The 19,316-nt window shown below is 35.9% G+C and overlaps 1 protein-coding gene across 2 annotated transcripts in view; it reads right to left on the bottom strand.

Moving 5' to 3' along the window:
- BICC1 (BicC family RNA binding protein 1) overlaps nt 1–19,316 on the bottom strand; it is a 100,535-nt gene that overhangs the window by 12,382 nt on the left and 68,837 nt on the right. For both annotated transcript variants that reach the window (XM_021398993.1, XM_021398994.1), the window contains 12 exons: nt 14,615–14,694; nt 13,098–13,256; nt 11,972–12,025; nt 10,838–11,032; nt 9,728–9,979; nt 7,199–7,330; nt 5,892–6,078; nt 4,267–4,425; nt 3,689–3,885; nt 3,256–3,397; nt 2,001–2,157; nt 453–615 (listed from right to left, as the gene is read on the bottom strand). In XM_021398993.1, the coding sequence (XP_021254668.1) occupies nt 453–615; nt 2,001–2,157; nt 3,256–3,397; nt 3,689–3,885; nt 4,267–4,425; nt 5,892–6,078; nt 7,199–7,330; nt 9,728–9,979; nt 10,838–11,032; nt 11,972–12,025; nt 13,098–13,256; nt 14,615–14,694 (1,877 nt within the window). The remainder of the gene's footprint in view (nt 1–452; nt 616–2,000; nt 2,158–3,255; nt 3,398–3,688; nt 3,886–4,266; nt 4,426–5,891; nt 6,079–7,198; nt 7,331–9,727; nt 9,980–10,837; nt 11,033–11,971; nt 12,026–13,097; nt 13,257–14,614; nt 14,695–19,316) is intronic.

Genomic DNA, 19,316 nt, shown 5'->3' with positions numbered 1-19,316 from the left:
AGGTCTTACTGTACTATGCGAAAAATAACTAGTAATTGGATAGCAGTTTCAGCACAAAAATGACCTTGTTTTCACCCTTCTGTGACATACCATCTCGCTGGAAGTCATTCGGAACTAAGGGAAATATAAAGCTTGCAAGGGAAGCAGTAGATTAAAAGAAACCTCCTATAAATCACACTCATATTCCTGTTATAAGTGATCATATTTCACGTAACCTCACAAGACCAGGTACCTCAGCGTTACTTCAGTATCTGAAATCCAACCAGCCAACACAGATACAACCACATCCACGTACCTTGAAAGAATGAATAATTTCTCTGGGAAATGCTTCTAATGAAGCAGTAATGGCACAACAGCATGCTAGCCAAAAATCTCCTTTGTATTGTGTGGTACATACACTTTGCAATTTACCAAATTTTGCACTAGATTTGGGCTTATCCAGGGAAGCATACCTGAATATTTACATATGATGGCTGAGCTAGACGTGCTCTTTCAGAGTTCTGCTGGGCAGCTGCTGCTCGCTCTGCTGCCCGCTCACTTCCAGGAGCCTTTTTGTCAGCCATAGGACTTTCGGAAGCACTTAACTCTGCATCTGAGAGCAACCTGTCGGTGGTACTGAGGAAAAAAAGCCAGTATTAATTCCAGCCTTCCAACCTTAACAGTGAATACTCAATGCAATTTTCATAACCGTGTTTTACCTTGAGAAGTAGAGCAGCAAAATTCAACAAAAGCCAATGTGCAAACATTTCAACATCTTTTACAATACTTCTGAGTCTCAGCTTTCCTTTACCGTACATACCTGTTATCTCTGTCAGTGAAATAAAACAAATTGTTGCTTTGTATGCTACCAAGTATGAGATTATGAAGTTAAATTTGAGTTTTCAGGGGTCAGAAATCATCACATGCAATCCCTACGTAGTGCAACCTCATGCTATTTATCCTTGCTCAGGCTAGCATCTCAGCAGTTCTGTTTGATTGAAGGCAAGTAGGATAGAGAGACGAGTTATGAAAATTGAGAAAGTTAACATAAGCCCTACGCTTCAATAATTGCAATCCTTTGTGCTAATGAACCTCCTATTGAAATCCTTTATTTGTAAAAAATAAAATACTTAAAAATCAGCTCTACTCTGTGCCTGCTCTATAGTAAATGTAAACTCTTCTTTCCTTACTTCAAAACATGGTGATGTAATCATGTTTTAAATGATTATCCCAGAATAAAACCCTGAACAAATTTTGAGTGCTATAACCACAACAAAAAGAACAAAACATACAAACAACTGAGTTCAAAATTCTTGGATTTCTGAGCTATGAGAGTAGAACTCATGACAAAAATATTATAGCTTTAACAGTGTCAATAAATGAGGTAAGAAAATATGCATCTCAAAAGAGTCATGATAAGCAGTTCCCAAAAGCTACTTAACATTACTTAAAAACATCTCATTAAGAACAGAACCTGTATTGCCAAGACACATGACTCAAAAGGGCCCTTCCCACTGCTAGGTCATTAAAAAAAAACAAACAAGAAGTCACTGAGAACAGTGTTTGAGAACATACTGTTATGCCCTGAATGTAATTTTTCTACCAAGGAAACAGCTTCAGATACAAACAAAAGCAAAACACTTGCAGTTGGGAAATGTTCTCAAAGTAATCAATAAGAAGTACAAAAAAGTATCCTTTAGAAATATCTAATGAAAGATTCTCCAAAAAAAAAAGTGCCCTTTCTTGTGGGATAGAAAAGGCATTTGTCTTTTCTTGCTTTTCTCCTCTCCTCTGTCATGGGTACAAACTAAAGAAAAAAATTCCTAGGATGTACCAAAATTATTCAAAATTTGCGATCAAAAGGCAAACTGGAGGGTATATTACAAAAATCAAGCTCAGTTTAAATCGTCTTTTGGAATATCTGACAACTAAAACACCCATTTTACCTACAAACACTACACATACTACGTATTTTTGCATGGCGAAAATTCCATTTATCTGCATTTGCACTTTTAGCTTACTGTAAATGAGAGTTTTTGGTGCCTTGCAGTAATTCAACTGTTTGCCTCTTTGCACAGGCCTGTTTGGAAGAGCTAATCATCTGCTTCAGATCACTGGTATTTGCTGAATGGGACGGACTTCTTGGCATGCCCACTTCTACAAAAGCATCATTGCAACCTACAAGATCAATAAAGAAAATGATTTAAAAAAACCACAAAACTCTTGTAGTGATCATTGCTTTAGTAAGCACACTAGAATACAAAGCAAAATCTGCTTTCCTTCTTACAGAACTAGCCTAGTCTTTATGATTAACAACTTGGTTTGAGCTAAGTCAGAAATTTAAGTTCAGATGCACCAAAAAAGCCAACAAACCCGTGCAGTGTCAAAAGAGTGTATTTATTATGTCCTGTAATTATTTTTTTTATTTATTCAAGTAAAATCCAAGTAATGTTAATTAATATCAAATTTAAAGACATTAGAAGAGACTAATTATTTCAAACAAATTTGATTTGTTATCCAGTTCTATTAAATCTTGTCAAGTGCTCAGAGAATCCTTGCTGGAATAAAAGCATTCCACTTAACGTTCAAATATCTTGAGAATGTATTTTTGCAAATATTTTTCACCTTGATTGGTTGATGCATCTTTCATTCAGATCAGCATTTCAGATGACTACAAGCATTAAGAGTATCTCCTTTACTGATCAGTATTTGCAAGGGAAGCAGAGACTTCACAGAAATCTACACAAGTTCAAAATGGAATTGACCTTCCCTCCCTCCAAGAACAAGGGAACAGCTCTTTATGCTGCACTTTAGGAGCTGAACTAAGCAACTGAAATGTTATTATAAAACATGCAAATAAATTCTGCTTGCCAGTGTCATCTAGGTATGATCTACACAATTTTGTAGAAGAATAACTGTCAAACGCATGATGCCTTTCCTTCCACTGAAGGGCAAAAATAAAACATAGCTTAAACCAGCAAAGAATCTTTAGCAAAGAAGTTAAGCTGCTATGAGAGAAAACAAAACCCTAAAATTGTTATTTCCCTAAATGCTGGAGAATAAATAAAATGATACAAGTACGTGTATGTTAACTTCAGGTTTTTCCATCATCAGTACAGCTTAGGTAGTCCAACATATTTTCCTTCATCGTGTCTGCACAACCAAAGCACAAGCACTGTACGTTTGCATCACAACCTGCATATGTTGTACATTTTTGTTTCATGAACACACATAGGCTGCACAAACACTAAAAACAATAAAGTGCCAAAATCTTACCTTCTGTACCATTTGACTTGGCAGCTACTTGTTCTGAGGCACCATGAGTGCTTGTTTGTCTTGCTGAATCACTGTGGTTTGCGCTTAACACGTTTTCTCCCAGTGAAGTGGCAGACAGTGCAGCATACTTGATATTTGAAGTCTGAAATAATCGTGAAATCGAAGCAATTGTTACATTTAAAATATTGCAAATTTTGCCTATCTGCACGAGAAAGCAAAAGATTCATCTGTGACTTAGGAGAACAATATGCTTGAATGTCTCATTTGTCAAGAAGGAAGTGGCATATAACACAACATTTTTAAAACACTACTGTTCAATCTGAAAACCTAGTAGCCTTCAGAATCTACTAATGTCACAGCTTTTTCCTTTCAGACTTCCTTAGACAAGGTTAGTTACAAATAGATCTGGTTCTCTAGAGATCATGTTACTTACCTTCACATGACCATTTAAAGAAGCTGACCCTTTTTTACTCTCTGATTGCATGCCATTGACATGGACTTCAACAGGAGTCAAGCCCGGTGGTGGAGATGGAGTGTTCTGACTATAATTCGGTACTCCAGATAGCAAGATACTAGTTAAAGTTGCTTGAGCAGTTGATGGTATCATTAGGTGTGGAATTGCAGAGAAACCTGTGAAAGAAATTTTGGCCATGCTCTAGTTAACGTTTCTCACATAACACAGTGAGTCAAATAAATGCGTATCATTACATAGCTTTGACACACTAAGAAGTTTCCTTTAGAATCACATGCCAAAAACATCATATTTTAACCATCACTTTGTAGGTTAACAATGTTTTCTATTTAAGCCAGATCAAAACATTGTATGTGACAGCATGTTATAAATATACATGAAGTTAAAACCTCAAATTTGGACATTTATTCATCTGTGTGAACATAAAGACCTAGGAATTAAAGCTTTAAAAATGAATGATTCTGGACTTTGCTGCTATTCCTACACTTTACAGTTGAACAGTCAACACAATCATTAATCTGCATTTAACTTCTACCAACCTGTGGCACTCGTGTTAGCAAGAGATGTTGTCCATAATGCAGGGCTAGGTGTGCCTGAACTCGGACTCTGTAGGGGACTCACCGAGCTATTAAGAGCATTCAACAGAGAATTTGGAGTAGTTGAGGTGTTGACGGACAGTGCTGTTGGACCTAAAAGGCCTGCCAAAAAATTACACATGTGAATATTTAGCTAACACTTGATGAAATACATTCTTGCAAGTTTTTAAGTAGCAATTAAAATGAAAACAAGTAACAACTTAAGTAGCTCCAGTATATATCTTATAGAGAGATCTTAACATTAAGCCTGATGTTAATTTGGTGCAAACAGCACATTTAAGCACAAGTATCCTTAAACTGGGAAACATGAGAACTGTAGCATTTTTTTTGTATCCATCCACTGGACTAACTGTTGTAATACCAGTCTGAAATAGCTGCTTTTCAGCCTTGCCATCCTTTGTATCACCTCCATTGCTGCTGTCAGTTTGTTTCACATAAGCATCACTTACAGAATAAGAAAGCAACTGCACTTTGCAACCTTGCTTTCATTTCAAACAACAGCTTTTTTTTCTCAAAACTTCATGAACTGAACCACTACTTCCACAGTAAGAACTTTTTAGGTTTTCTCTGCACTTTCAATACTGATAGCAAATCATCCTCCAAATGCATTTCCTCAAACTAGTTCTCAATCTATGAACATTCATAAGTCAGTTCAGCATTATCAGTAGAGATAAAAGCCAACCCCAAGGGGCAGGCATGACAAGAATAATATGGTAGAAGCCATGTTAAAAACCACAGTCAAATAGCACAAGAATATGCATCTGTGTGATCTCGACAAAAGCATCTGACAGAGTTGCACAGTACTCCTGGATGGCAGGCTGCAGGGTAATTACATGATAACACTGACTTTCAGGGACCAGTGTCATTTAATTTGTCACTAAATTCTTGAAGCGCTGTTCAGTTTTGTACATGTTTGTTAATTGGGTCTTCGCAGAGCTTGAAAAAGAAAAGGTAATTCCAGCCTGGACTAACCATTCCTTCCTTAAAACTATATCAGATAGGAAACTTGGATATTTCAGTCCTATACTTCATATTGGTAAGTAAGGTCAAAATTAATAGCATGTGCTTCCATTATCTAAAGCAAGATACAGTCAGAACCAACATGTGGTGTTAGGTACGTTATCTTTAATGTTACAGTTAGGCATAAATACCTACTCAAATTCAGGGGAACCTGAGACATCACTGTGTAGCCAATAAAAAAATTCATTTGAAAATGATACCTCTGACATTCATAATCACACTGCCCTACTTCACCTGCATTTCCCCTTCTTTCATTTCCAGCTGAGTGTTTTGCAAGCTTCTGGGTGATTTTCAAAAGAGATGAGTTAAACTGCTGATTACAAAAACCTTGGAGGAAGTTTCACACAAATAAGTCCTTGCAAGGCCAGATGCTTTTGGAATTCTCTCACGCTTTCACACAAGAATTTATGTAAAAAACACATCTGCACTTTGCAATTTTTTATATAACTATAGGTGAATTAAGCTTCAAATAAATAACTGTGTGCCTCTATATGTGTATGTGTATATATTTACCTTAAATAGATACATTAATAAAATAAAATACATACCAAGTCCAGTGAGTCCTAGTCCTGCTGAAGACAAGATATCCAAACCAGGACAAGACAGACCAACGGGACATGAGACAGTAGAGGGATTTGATGCTACCGTGACTCCACTGCTTTCAAGTCCCAAAAGACATTTCCGTGCCTCATACATATTTAAGGCATTTCGTTCAACACTTTTTACAATCACAGACTGGAGGACAAGAAAAACACAAAAGCAAAACAAAAGGGAAAAAGAAAAACCAGTAACTAACAGCTGTATAATATGCATCTGCAACACACACAGCTCTTAAATCTCCCCTAACAGTAACAGCAGTATAAGACAGTGTGAAAAAACATCCGCTAGCAATTAAATTCAGTGACCTTAATGGTTAGGTTAAGAATTTTGTGTGCATTTTACAAAGAAAAGTGACTAAAGTATTTCCTATCATTTGTTATCACTGGTTATTTATTATAAAAATGAGTTATTATTGCACCTTGATGGTATTTGGCACACCAAATCTGAAGTGCCCAAAGAACTAGAGAAGCAATCCAATAATTTAAATCTTACATTCTTTTACCAGAGCTCTATATATCAAAGTAGACAAAAGTTTATACAAAAGCTATCAATTTAATAGCTATCCGAAAAAAGTGTAGGTAACACCTGAAAAATTAAGTGACAGAATAATTATTTGTTCTCTGTACATTCTCCTCACTCATACTGTTTCTTTTTTATGGATTTTACATATCCCTACACAGAGATGAAGAGCTAACAAAATAGCTAACACTTAATACTTTGAGTCTTTTGTCTGTTATAACAATATGATCAATGGTATAGATAACCAAGTACCTCCTATTCACATTTGCCTGAGTATTTTAACAACAAATACCAATTCTCAGAAATACTTTGTAATGCTATTCCATGTGTTGCTTTTTTCCTGCCTTCAACTTCCCATGCAGACAGTTAAACTTCCTCAGGACAGATTTTTTTTTTTTTTAATTCTGATTGCTAAAGAACACTGCAATTATGATTTAAGGATCTTCTTTAAAACCAAGAATGGGTCTAATCAGATCTAATATTTGCCTCCTATTTTTTTTTCCAATATTTCTATATAAAACCTAATCTCTGTATCAGCAAATATTTAATGAATAAGTAGAATTGCCATAAAGGAGAACTATTACAACATTTAAATTGATATTTAAAGCAGAAAATATATATACATTTTACAAGTTTATGATCCATTAAGTCAGGAAGGAAGGGCATATGTGCCAACTCATCAGCTCTGAAAAGCTAGCGTGAATGCCTAAAACAAATATATGAGCTTTTCACCAACCTTGCTTGGTTGCTTTGGCTTCGGCTTAATGCTTATGAAGACATCTAACTGCTCCATTAACTGGGTTATAAATTGTGGTTCTACTTCAATTTCTTCCTTCATATCAAACATGAGCACAAGAGGAAGGCAACCCTGAAAAGATAGATGCAAAAAATTAAACAGCTAATGCTTTCCCCACATTTGTTAGCAGTAAACTGAAATACATATTGACTGCACACATACGCATAAGGATGTATTAAGTTCAGAAAAAATAACAAGGATGAAGTAAAGCCACTTTATTGCCAGCAAGAATACAACCATATATTTTTACTCTTGGATTCTGAATTAACAGTTTGGTTGTATAAGGTGGTGAAATAAGGTAAGGAAATTATTTGCTAAGTATTTTGACTTCAAAGTCAGTGCATATATGTCCCATGTTAGCTACCTAGCAAAATTAAGAGTGTCGAGATTATACAAATTCAGAAGCAATTACTACATATCAAATCAGAACAAGGCACTGTCAGAAGCAGCCCACATTAAACTGAGCTTGGGATAAGGGAAAACAATTCTGAAAAATTGTCTCTGCAAGTCACTGTTATCTGATGCTCAATTGCTACTTTTCCTTTTCCCATACTCAGTAGTTACATCAGGATTTTCCAGTGAAAGAAGTGAGAGAAAGAAAACAGACATTTAAGAAAGTGGTCGTATTTAGTTCCCCGCTTCTGCAAGTTACAAATCGGTATATTCTTCACATGACCAGCTCAGTATTTAATTTTTATGTAGGCCTTCTCAACAGTACCACATCTAGCCATAAAGTACTTTCCAAACCTAAATTTATTTTAAATTAAAGCCAGTTAGCGTAACTATTTTGACTTCAGAAAAACTGGTATAACTTCACTAAGTGAACTTGGCTAAAAAGAACAATCATGAATAAAAAAAAAAGACTCAAACCAATAATCCATGTTCCCATTAAAAAGTTACAGAAAGTAATATCACGAGGTTATATCAAATGCCTGCTGAATAAAAATACAACTAGAAGGATAAAAAACAAAAAGGAAAAATGGAAACTGGAATGTCAGGTCTTATAAATGTAAATGGCTGGACTTTTGCACTCAAGTTTTTCTCTCGTGTGTTTAGAGAACCTACATGATAGTATTGAGAGGAATACAACAAAGTAATGTTCTTTAATACAACATGAACAAAAATGATTTGTCAATATCTTCCATAATTACAGTACAGTCCACAATACTATGTGCATAACCAACAAAGTAAGTCTACTTTTTTAGTGATCAGCAAAATACAAATAAAACCAAGGGGTTAGGGATGAGTGGAAGGCATAGAACAAGAATATTTTATCAAGACCGAAACCCCTCTCACCCAGTCTACTAGTTCAATGTCACTACATCTTTTTTCCTTTTACAGTTGGCCTTCATCACTGCTACAAACATTGCCTTAATCATCACATTGAATATCGCTCTGCAAGCAATATGCTGATGATTAGAAACTGAGATTAGCAACACCTATCAGAGATTATCTGATATATGAATTTCAAACATACATAGCCTTATCAATGATATTAGTTACTAGCTAATATTGAAGTTTCCATTCAGACATAACATTAAGCAACTTCTAAAGTAGCACTGCTACACTACATATGTTATAAGCAAATGTATACATTGGAGGCATATTGTCAACTCTGCAAACATTAATGGCATTTCTTTTCTTAGTATAAATGCCTAGATGCTTCTAGTTATAAGATCCCTGCAAAATTAAGACAAAATTACTTGATCTTTAGTTTTATATCACACCCTCCGTTCTATAGGACACTTCTACTGCCTGATGGTTAAAGAGCATCAACTGTTATCCTGGCTGAACCAGAGCAGCTGGAAGGAGCCAGGAACAAACATTACCATGGGAAGAAGGCTAGCATGCAGTTGCATCTTGCAGGAAACTGCTCCAAAACAATGAAATTTGATTCCACTGGACTATGTCAGAGAAGAAACAACCAAGAAAGCTGTACTTTGAATGAAGCTCAGAATGATTGCAGCTATTTATCTTTAGTTATCAGCACAATTGACAAATTTAAATGTTTATGCCCGAGTAAAAGCAGTGTTTTTCAGCTTAAGTTAGGAATTGGGGTTAAGATTTTATCTGGTTAGTTGCTTCTTCCTTCAGCTTTTCAACTGACTAAATAAGACAATTAGAAGAAGACAACGCAGCACACAATAACAACTCCTCTCTATCCTCCTCCCACACCCCCCAAGTCTGCCTTCTACTCAGGAGCACACTGTTACCATAAATACAAATTGCTTATGCTGCATTAATATTGCCACAGCCTTTTTTCAAATCATGCTACCACAGATCACAAGTACTCTGAGCAACTACAAACACTCACAAAACACTGACAAAATTAGAACACTCAGCTGATCTAGCATTTTGCAATATAATAAACCTTCTTCTCTAAAACTGACTTACATTGGACCAATGTGGAAAGGCTACATTTTCCATCATTTAGCATTTTTACAAGCAAGTTTAACTGAAAGTATTTACCATGAGATATTGTCTGGCAAGACAGACAGACTCAATCGTGCCCTGGAGGTAGACAGTGGATTTCTTCTGTGGGTTACTAGGGTCAGGGAAATGGATCTGAGCACCAGTCCTCTGCATGATATGTTTGATGTTGCTGCCATTTCGACCCATCATAAAGAGATGATGCTGTGCTGCAATGTCTAGTTGCGTGCTCACAGGGATTGCAGAAGCCAAGCTCCCAGCTAGGTGTTCTAGAAGCATGGCTGTTCCTTCCTGCAGGAGCAAACACAAGAAGCTGATGATACAGTGCTCAGAGGCAAATGGAACTAAGTTGCATCAGATTGCACTTGGCATTCAAGATAAAGAAAATTCTGTTTTGCTTAAAAACCCAATTGATTCGTAACAAACTTTACTATTTCCATTTTATGACAAAATGGAGAGTTTAATTGTCATCACTGAAGACAAACATTAAGATATCAAACTGCCCAGTCCCAGCAGAACTCCTAGGCCACGTACAGCAGTAAGAAAGTCAATAGAGACTTCATTGGGTAGGTACACTTGCAAAATTTGTCTTTCAGTTTTGGCCTCAGTTATTCTCATGGGCTTGAGATACACCCATATGAGACAACATTAATCTGCCACACTGCCAGTGATTAACAAAAGCTTCTTAACTTTATTAAGAAAAATAGGCTCATCGTAGTTCCTTTACTTGTCTGTTAATTTCACAACTCCCAATCCCAGCTTGGCAAGATAACTTAGACAAATGGCTAAGGCAAATTTCAAAGTTAAATATTTGACTGTATATTGAGAAACTGAAGTATGAAAGACTGTATACTATTGCTTTTAAGATGTGGGTAGGATTAGGACACATTCCAGAAATGCTGCAAACCTAAAGAGGTATACAACAGAAAACAAATTAAAAGCTAAGCACAACAACAAGTTCTAAACTTAAAACTATCCTGTCCACATTTTCACACTTTATCTACACCACTTCAAAAAGAATCAGTACTAAGATTTTAGAAGGGATTTTGCCATCACATGTATGGATGAAGGATAACACGCTAATATAGTACCTAGGTATTTAAGCTACAAATATATGTACAACATGCAGAAACCTCAAGATGACATTACCTTCACAGCACTAGTATTATTTTGTGACCCTCTGACAATGACTGTAGCACCATACATTCGAGAGCGTTGTTTAAAGGACACTGAAATGTTGTACGTCTGAGATATATGCTGAATTGTGTGAGAATTAGGATCTGGGATTGGTTGCAGAATTCCAGCAATAGGCAGTTCAAACATGAGTACCAACGGAAGCAGCTCCTAGAACATTGAACAGAGAATACTGAGAATCTAAGTCATGCTCAGTAAAATTACCACAATTTTATTACTGAATTAAAATGTATTGATCAGTTTCAATTAATGTAAGACATTCACTTGTGAAGATATTATCTTGAGTTAAAAAGGTGTTGCTTTTCCAGGGAAACAAGTTTTGTGTTGTTTTTTGGTTTTAGATGGATTTTTTGTGTGTGTTTGTTCAAAAATAACAGGATCTTATGCAATTATGTAGCAACCATAAAGCCATGTTCATTACCTATATTTATCTATGCTGCTAACTGAAATTATTATCTGTAAACATTCATAGAGAAGCTTCTGTTCTGTCATGGATAATTAGAGCTCTTAAATCAGGTACAAAGCTACATAGCATTGCCTTCATATCTTTGAAGACCTACACTTGTATAAGCGACATACCTGACTACAATTATTGTGGGGGAAAAAAATCAGAATTTATTAGATATGTTATCTATGCTATGATGCACACAAATCAAAACAAGAAAGGGAAGATAGAAGTGCTATGAGTGGAGAATAGAGCCAAATTCCACCATAATTTTAATAATTTTCAAACATATAATAAGAACAACGGCTGGCTTTTATTTAGATTCACACAGGATGCCCGAGCTTCTACAGGTCAACTTTGGAGCATAAATGAAGATGCAATTTTAAGCACAGTATGGGATACTTTACTTCCTGCTTATACTGCAGACTGTGTTCAGTGTTCTCTTAAAGCTAGTTAGTGAAAGTGATTCACATCCTAGCAAAATCTATATAATACCCTCAGTATATTACTCATGGATTCACTTGTTTGTTCTGTATTTCTGCTGTCAGAGAACAGAACCAGAAACCCTAAGGATCTTATATCTACACTGCAGTATTTTCCTTTAAGGTGTTTTCAGAGGGTGTTACACTGAAATAGGCTATTACCCGAATTCTAACTCTTGCAGACTCCACTCCAGCTGGCTGTCCTGCTATTGACACCTGGAAGAGTAAAAACATAGAAAACACTGCATTACATTTTCAAGTGAGGCACTTGAAAATTTATTAAAATATCTGTGATTTCTTTAAGAATCAACATTGAAAGGACATCCAGTAACATTCCAACTGATATCTAAACAGTAGCTGAAACGTAATCTCATTTAAAAAACAGATCTAGCTATGAATATTGCAGCTTCTTAGGTTATGTAGGCTTCAGCAACTAGAAGAAATTTATCAAATGATCAACATAGTTGTTTGGATCAAATAATGGAAAAACTACTTTATGTGCTCCAATGTATGTTTTCCTGAATGTTTCGAAACTACTGTGTTTTGCTGAGAAGCCACCGGGATGTCCAAGAGAGATTCTAAGCACCAAGATGCAAGATTAGAAGGTAAGCATTTCACTAACGGTTGGCATTACAGGAGATGTCCGAAACAGACCCAATGATTTATTCTACTGAAGTTAAACTCTTATAATAGAATGTTTGTGTTTGTTAGCTCTGCATCAACTCTGGTTTTCAAAAACATAATGTAAGTCCGAATTAATAAATTAACCATGATTCAATGAGGAGTTTAAAGAAAAGAAAGGCTTTGCTTTTCACACTGCTACTTTAGCAGAATGCTCACACTAAGTTGTTAACTTCTGTATGCTCAAAGTAATGATCGCTTAAAAAATTGAAGTGATTCATGAAGCATCACAAATTGTTCTGTTTATAAAGCTTTCTTCTTTTAGAAACTCCCGCGCTTTCCACAGTGTAAATAACAAATATCTAATTCTCAGAACTTGAATTCCGCTCCTCCCCAATAAAAAAGTAAATTGAAGTCTAGAACTGTTTCATATTGAGATAAACATTTGTCCAGAGAAGCTGTGGATCTCCCATACACTCCATCCTTGGAAATATTCAAGGCCAGGCTGGATGAGGCTTTGGGCAACCAGATCTAGTGGAAGGTGTCTCCACCGCGACAGGGAAGTTGGAACTGGATGGGCTTTAAGATCTCTTCCAACACAAACCATTCTATGGTTCTATCATATTCTCATGAACGATATTATAAATTAAAATATAATTATACTTACTTGGTTGCTTTTTTCTGCTTGATTATTCCTATTTGAGTCCGGAAAATGGATATGGCATCCTGTTTCCTCCATCACCTTTTTAATATTATTGCCACCTTTACCTATCACATGAGAATGTTCTGTATGCGAAACATCCATCTTTAAGGTTACCCGATTGCTCTGGAAATGAAGCACCCATAAGTAGATACGTTAAGAGCAGAACCTGAGTATTTTGTAGTATTGGAACTACAAGGATGACATTGAAAATGGTTTTTCAAAGTGTTTTTGTAGTGGCTGAGCTTCTACTTAAGTAAGACACTTTAATATGGATCACATTCAGATGTGAAATCATTAACATTTTCTAATACAGAAATAACATGGAAATGAAGTCAGACCTTCAAAAATATCAAAAGCTTTTAAAACTCTCCAGATTTTGTACGAACTGAATTTTGCAATCCACTCTCATTTTTAAATCTGTGGTATTTCAATTGCAGTAATGCATCTGTCTGATCTGAAAGGCTCATATGACAACAACTTTGGCACACCAAAGATCCAAAGGACGTAAGACTTCTTTCCTCTTCAGAAACCATAACAAGATTTTCTGGTATGTCATTTTTTAAAATGCACAAACATTATCTACACTTTTCTTAATAGTTAATTGTTACTGATAATGTTTACAGTTGTTAAAAAACCACTGCTTATCACTGGAGAGAGAGAGAATCAAAAGCTGGCATACAACTAAGCAGAAGCTCCATACATTTACAAGAAAAATTTGCTACTGGATGAGGTGAAAATCTGATAAAAGTATAAAAACTCTTTGCCAAAATCTAGAAATGTTAGAAATTCTGGTGCAAAGGTTTCAGAGTACAAGAACATAGTAATAGCTAAAAGCAGAACTACATAAATGCTCTTAAAATTAACAGATGCACAACTTCAGCTTCAGACAAATCTGTACAGATGCGTTTGAGAGTATGAACTAGTACATCTACCAGCACTACCTTTGAATCTTCAGTACAATAATGCAATTATTATGCCTTTTTGGCACATGACACCCATGGATAAATAGTCGTGTTTTCAGAAGTCAAATAACCATAAAAAGAGAGGAACAGGATATTAAATATTAAAAACTGCATACGTACAGATATTTTATTTCCCAAATGCCAAAGATGTACATAAATAGTTACAATGAAGATTTTCACAGAACTTTATGTTTGCTGAAGTGGCCACAATCTACTGTTTGCAATGAAGTAGTATTTCAGATCTTCAAGGAAAAAAAAAAAACAAACCAACAAAGAAACTAGGCATGGTCATATGGCTGGGAATAATATTTCTAGAGAGTTCAGATACAGAAAAATGCTTTAAGTAAGTATTTTCCTGTTGCATGTATTCATTTTTGTATATACTATATATCTACATCTAGAAGAGCTGTTTTGCTTTTTTTCCAGAGCATCCATACTTTGTTTAAATGAACACATTTAAGAAGATCAATTTCACAACAGGATTAGGGGATTAAGATCTCAAAGTAAATTTATTCTTACTTTTGTGTCCAGGACTGACATGATTTTCTCTTTAGCTTCTTTAACATTTTCCTTTTTTCCAGAGACTTTAATATGAGGATCTATAAAATAAATAAATACCTTTAAGAAAAAATACGATATGTATCAAACTTGTGTCACCGTTTAAATGAAAATAGTCTGAAAACAAAGTATTTTCAAAACATCCAAGATTATTTTTACCCATTTTCTATAGTTCATTGATCATATGATTTAGGATTACAAGATGAATTTATTAAACACTGTAACCCACTTAAAATAAACAGAAGTCACATGCCAGATGTGATTTCTCAGTATTAAAAATAATGTCTGTGATTCAGTTATGCAGCTAAGCAATCACATCTAAAAAAAAAAACATTAAGAGAAGGCAAACAAAAAGCTCTTAGCCAGCCTCAGTCAAGCTTATAACACAGAACTAAGTAGGGAACTGATGACTCCAACCAACCCTCAGCATCACTTCATTATTTCATTTCCGCAAATATCCTCTGCTGTCTTAAACCTAAACAATAAAAATGAAGGTGCCTCCGCCAGAAGCAGCTTTCTAATTAAATGTACCAAATCAAATTTAAATAGTACAATTAAATAATAAATAAATCAAACCTCTGAAGTGTTCAGTACATTCATTCATTATTGAACTAGATACTCAAAACTAACATCATCTGATTGAAGCTTTTGCCCAGTGAGATATAAAATGGTGGTTCTACATACGAATTAACTTGAGTTATATTTTTCAGACCTTTGTCCTTAACAAGTCGACTTTGCATTGTTAAGCTAACAGGTAGAGTATCACTTAAGTATCACACATGCTGAAGTGTGAAAATCACACATTAGATGGTTTAGCAGCACCATCTGGTGTCCAGAAGCATAAAGTACCATAATATACCACAATGTAAAATTACTGCCAAAATTTTAGGCAACCACCACCGCCGTAATTTTTAAGCCCCAGAAACACAGATTTACAGATTTGATCCTGCAGGTGATGCTAGGCACGTTTCTCTATCCCTAATACTGGAATAAAGTTGCACGAAAAAAGCAGCGCTTTTACTCCTGGTATGGGATGAACTGTTCTCCTCAAAAAACCCTACATCATCTTCTGGCTAACTAATGCTAAATTTGTCTAATCCATTATGCTAAACTGATGTGTAAACATAGTTGTTCACAAAGGTAAATGTGTTTTCAGTGGCAGGAGAAAATAGTGTGACACAACACATCTGCCTTTGTCATCATCTCAGCAACTGAAATATTTCACTAGTACACAAATGCCAAATAATACAACTTAAAATTGTCAACCTGTTGTATTCAGTTGAGAAGTGAATATGTTTAAGTCATGCTTGGATACTCTTTTACCAACAATAAAAAACACTAGTGTTTTGCCACTGGGAAGTTTGAACGCATTCAGTTGGGAACACAGAAATGCTGAAGGAACAGATGATTGACTGCCAACTTTCATGAAAGTCAAGAACAATGCTGCATTTTGAGTTCTAAGGAACAGATATATTCTTTTTTTAAAAAAAATGAAAAACTGAAGATGCTAGGACATGGTATGCGCACAGAGCCTAAGAGAGGCTCTGAAAATATGCTGCTTCAGCCCTTTCACAACGAAGCAAAGTAAAAAAAACAAAATAGTCTTAAGGGCATTTTTTCTTTTCTGTTTCAAGTTGACAGTAAGCCATGTGGTTCTAATGTGTTTAAGCTGGGAGTGATATTTGAAGTGGATGTCGCAGGCTGAAATTCCCAGAAGCAGATTCTAGCACACCATGTATACTCCAAGTGTTCATTAGAGGCAACCAGGAAAAAAACACAAAACCAAAGGAAGAACAATTCAGGGTCGATTTTCACATATTTGTAAACATAGTGTTTCAATACACATTTGGTCACAAGTATGAAAAGTATCTGGAATCACAGCTGGCATCCCGTAGCTCTTAGTACCAGTGAGAAGAAGTACTGCTACTCTGTGATGTTTGTTCATGCAGGGGTGAAGATACATTTCAGGACATTTATTTTCTCCTTTTTTCATCTCACTTGGACCCCTTTTTTGATGATACTTGCAGCTTCAGGAAGAAGTAATTCTGTATCACTGCACTTCACTTTGCTTTCAGAGGAAAAAAACTCAATGCCACAGTTTAAGAAACAAAAAGAACCCAGTGTTGTCAGTGACAAATCTAGAATACGCTATGAAATCTTTCAAAATTGGTCTTAAGTACGCTCTCCTTGTTTGACTCCTTCTCAGTGGCACAGTGGTTGGTAATGGATATGAAGCAACTTGTTTTTAAGTTACCAGAATTCCTCCTTTGAGGTTTGCTCACTCCTTCAAGGAAATGCAGTTTAGATATGACATCTCAGACCAAAAAAATTGCATTAAAAAACACACAAACACCACAAAAAAACACACACAAAAACAAAATCAACGAAACAGCTTACGTTCAACCAACAGATACTTAATTCTTTCAATGGGCTTTGCAGGAGCTGAGAGTGCATTGGAAGGATGTACGACTGTCAGGTAAACCAGCAGATATCCACGCAATGCCAAAGCAATGTGCAAAATCAGGTCACCACTTCAGGAATTGATTAAAATTCAGAGAAGTAATTGAATTAGATAGTCTGTTTAAACTTCTTAAATATACCTCTCTAGAGAATCAAATAGTTGCTCTGCAATTCCTTTGTAAAATGTGGCAAAGTGGTAAATTTTCAAGTCTAATGATTCTTCAGATTACACTTCCCAAATCTGTACCTGCCTTGTCATGTTTTTCACTTATATTCAGTGGTTCTTGTACTTTTTTTTTCCTGTCCTGATATTAAAGAACAGTAATTTCTTCCAAGGTTGGTACATTTTTGCAATCAAGCCACTATCATTATATTTTTTTTTTGAGCCAAATCCTAAATCCTGCTCACCTGTCAAATAAGAAAGGAAAACAAGAAGTTGCCTTTTTTTCCCCCTGGCTAAACAGTATATTATCAAAGCAAAGGACTTCCTATTTCAGTTATTAAACACTATAACAGGCTTACCAGAGGCTAACCAAAAGGCAAGTTTCTCCCAAGCTTCTTGCAAGCCTCCTTCTGCAGACCCAGCTGCATTTGTCCTTAAATGATTGTACGCCAACAGAAACAATCTGCCACTAAAGGAATCAGCATTCACCTGCAGTTTCAGTCTGGATTAACCAAAAAGGTATTTCCTGCAAAATCTGACACCAAATCGTAACCAAGAATTGTTTTCAGGGTTTATATCACTGAACAGGATTAAGAGAGCATGTTCTGTTCTTCATGCATCAATACAGGAGAGTAATTAAAACTGTTCATTTGGGTTCCCTAAGTATTTGCTGTATCTGTTCCAACAATAAGGAACAAAGTACCTTAAAAATCCTTGTTCCAAACAAATGATTACTTTTTAGCAGCATAAATTTAAGAGTTGGTCAGCAATTGACTGTGGCAAGCGATGCCCATTGGCTGCTGCACTTACATTAGATAAGGCTGAACAAAGCTTTTCCATGCTACTTATTTTCTGAAGTGCAACTGTTTATCCCATGGTACTTACAGTTACACAGCAATTTTTAAAAATAAATATTACAATCTCACCTCTAATGAAACAGAAGAAATATTTCTTGGGTAAAGCTCTATATTTACTATTTGAGATGCACAGCAATGCATTCTCATCAAAGCGCCAAATAAGATGTATAATACTGTTTCAAATGAGAAGGGAATTGTCTGGCAGAAAGGTCTGGCAGGTGTAATGCACCCATAACACTGACAAGACACACTCCTATCAGTATCTAGACTAACCTCACCTGTCACAGCACCTGCACATGGCCTCAACCTGAAAGATCCCACTTCCTGAGTAAGCTTCCAGCAGAACTGGTTCTGGGCGACTGGGACACAGCAAGGCCATTCTCCTCCAGATGACAATTAGGTCAGATTATTTCCAACCTTGGTGATTCTATGATTTTATGATTAAGATAGCATAAACTATGTTATCCTGAAGAACATTGGTTTTGTACTTATTTTTGCAAAAACAGTCCTCCTACACTTTTTCTTCCCCCCATGGAGGCTTCTGAACACAATCAAGACTTAATTCCATACTTACCAGTTCCCTTGACTGGAAGTGTATTTTAAATGTGTAGTTACAGCAAAAACACAGATGCTTATTATGAAAGAAGAAATAAGACACCAAATCTTCTTGAACTACTCGCTACAAAAAATAAAGGCTTCAGGAAAATCTGCATGCTGAAAGCACATATGGCTGTACACCATCAGAAGCTGGAAAAGACTGTGACTTAACATTTGACATCTTGCAAAAAGTGAAAATTTCTGCTGTACCACCATTTATCTATTTTGAGGTGTAGTATCTTCCCTTAGAATGGGAAAGATGCAGCTTTAACAGTTTGGTTTCCTTTGAGTATAGGGGAATGTTGACATAAAATAGAAAGCTGAAGTTGCACAACAGAAAACGCTGGATGTTTTTCTCAACAGTCCTCATTTTGCCAGACTCCTGCCTTGAAGTGGCCTTTTATTGCTCCTCTCCTCAAATTCCTCACTCCACACTTTGGCAGTGTTTCCACCTCCTCCGTTTTTGTCCACAGCTCTACCAGCAAGCTTCCAGCTTTTTTGCTACTATTGTGTGCAGCATTTCTGTAAACAAAATAAAATTCCTCCAAGCAAAACCACATTTGTGCCACTGCAAATGAATCTACAT

Source organism: Numida meleagris, chromosome 5 (genome assembly GCF_002078875.1).
Source record: "Numida meleagris isolate 19003 breed g44 Domestic line chromosome 5, NumMel1.0, whole genome shotgun sequence".
Lineage (NCBI taxonomy): Eukaryota > Metazoa > Chordata > Aves > Galliformes > Numididae > Numida > Numida meleagris.
The sequence above is the reverse complement of the archived record's forward strand: the minus strand, read 5'-3'. Positions and strand labels throughout refer to the sequence as shown.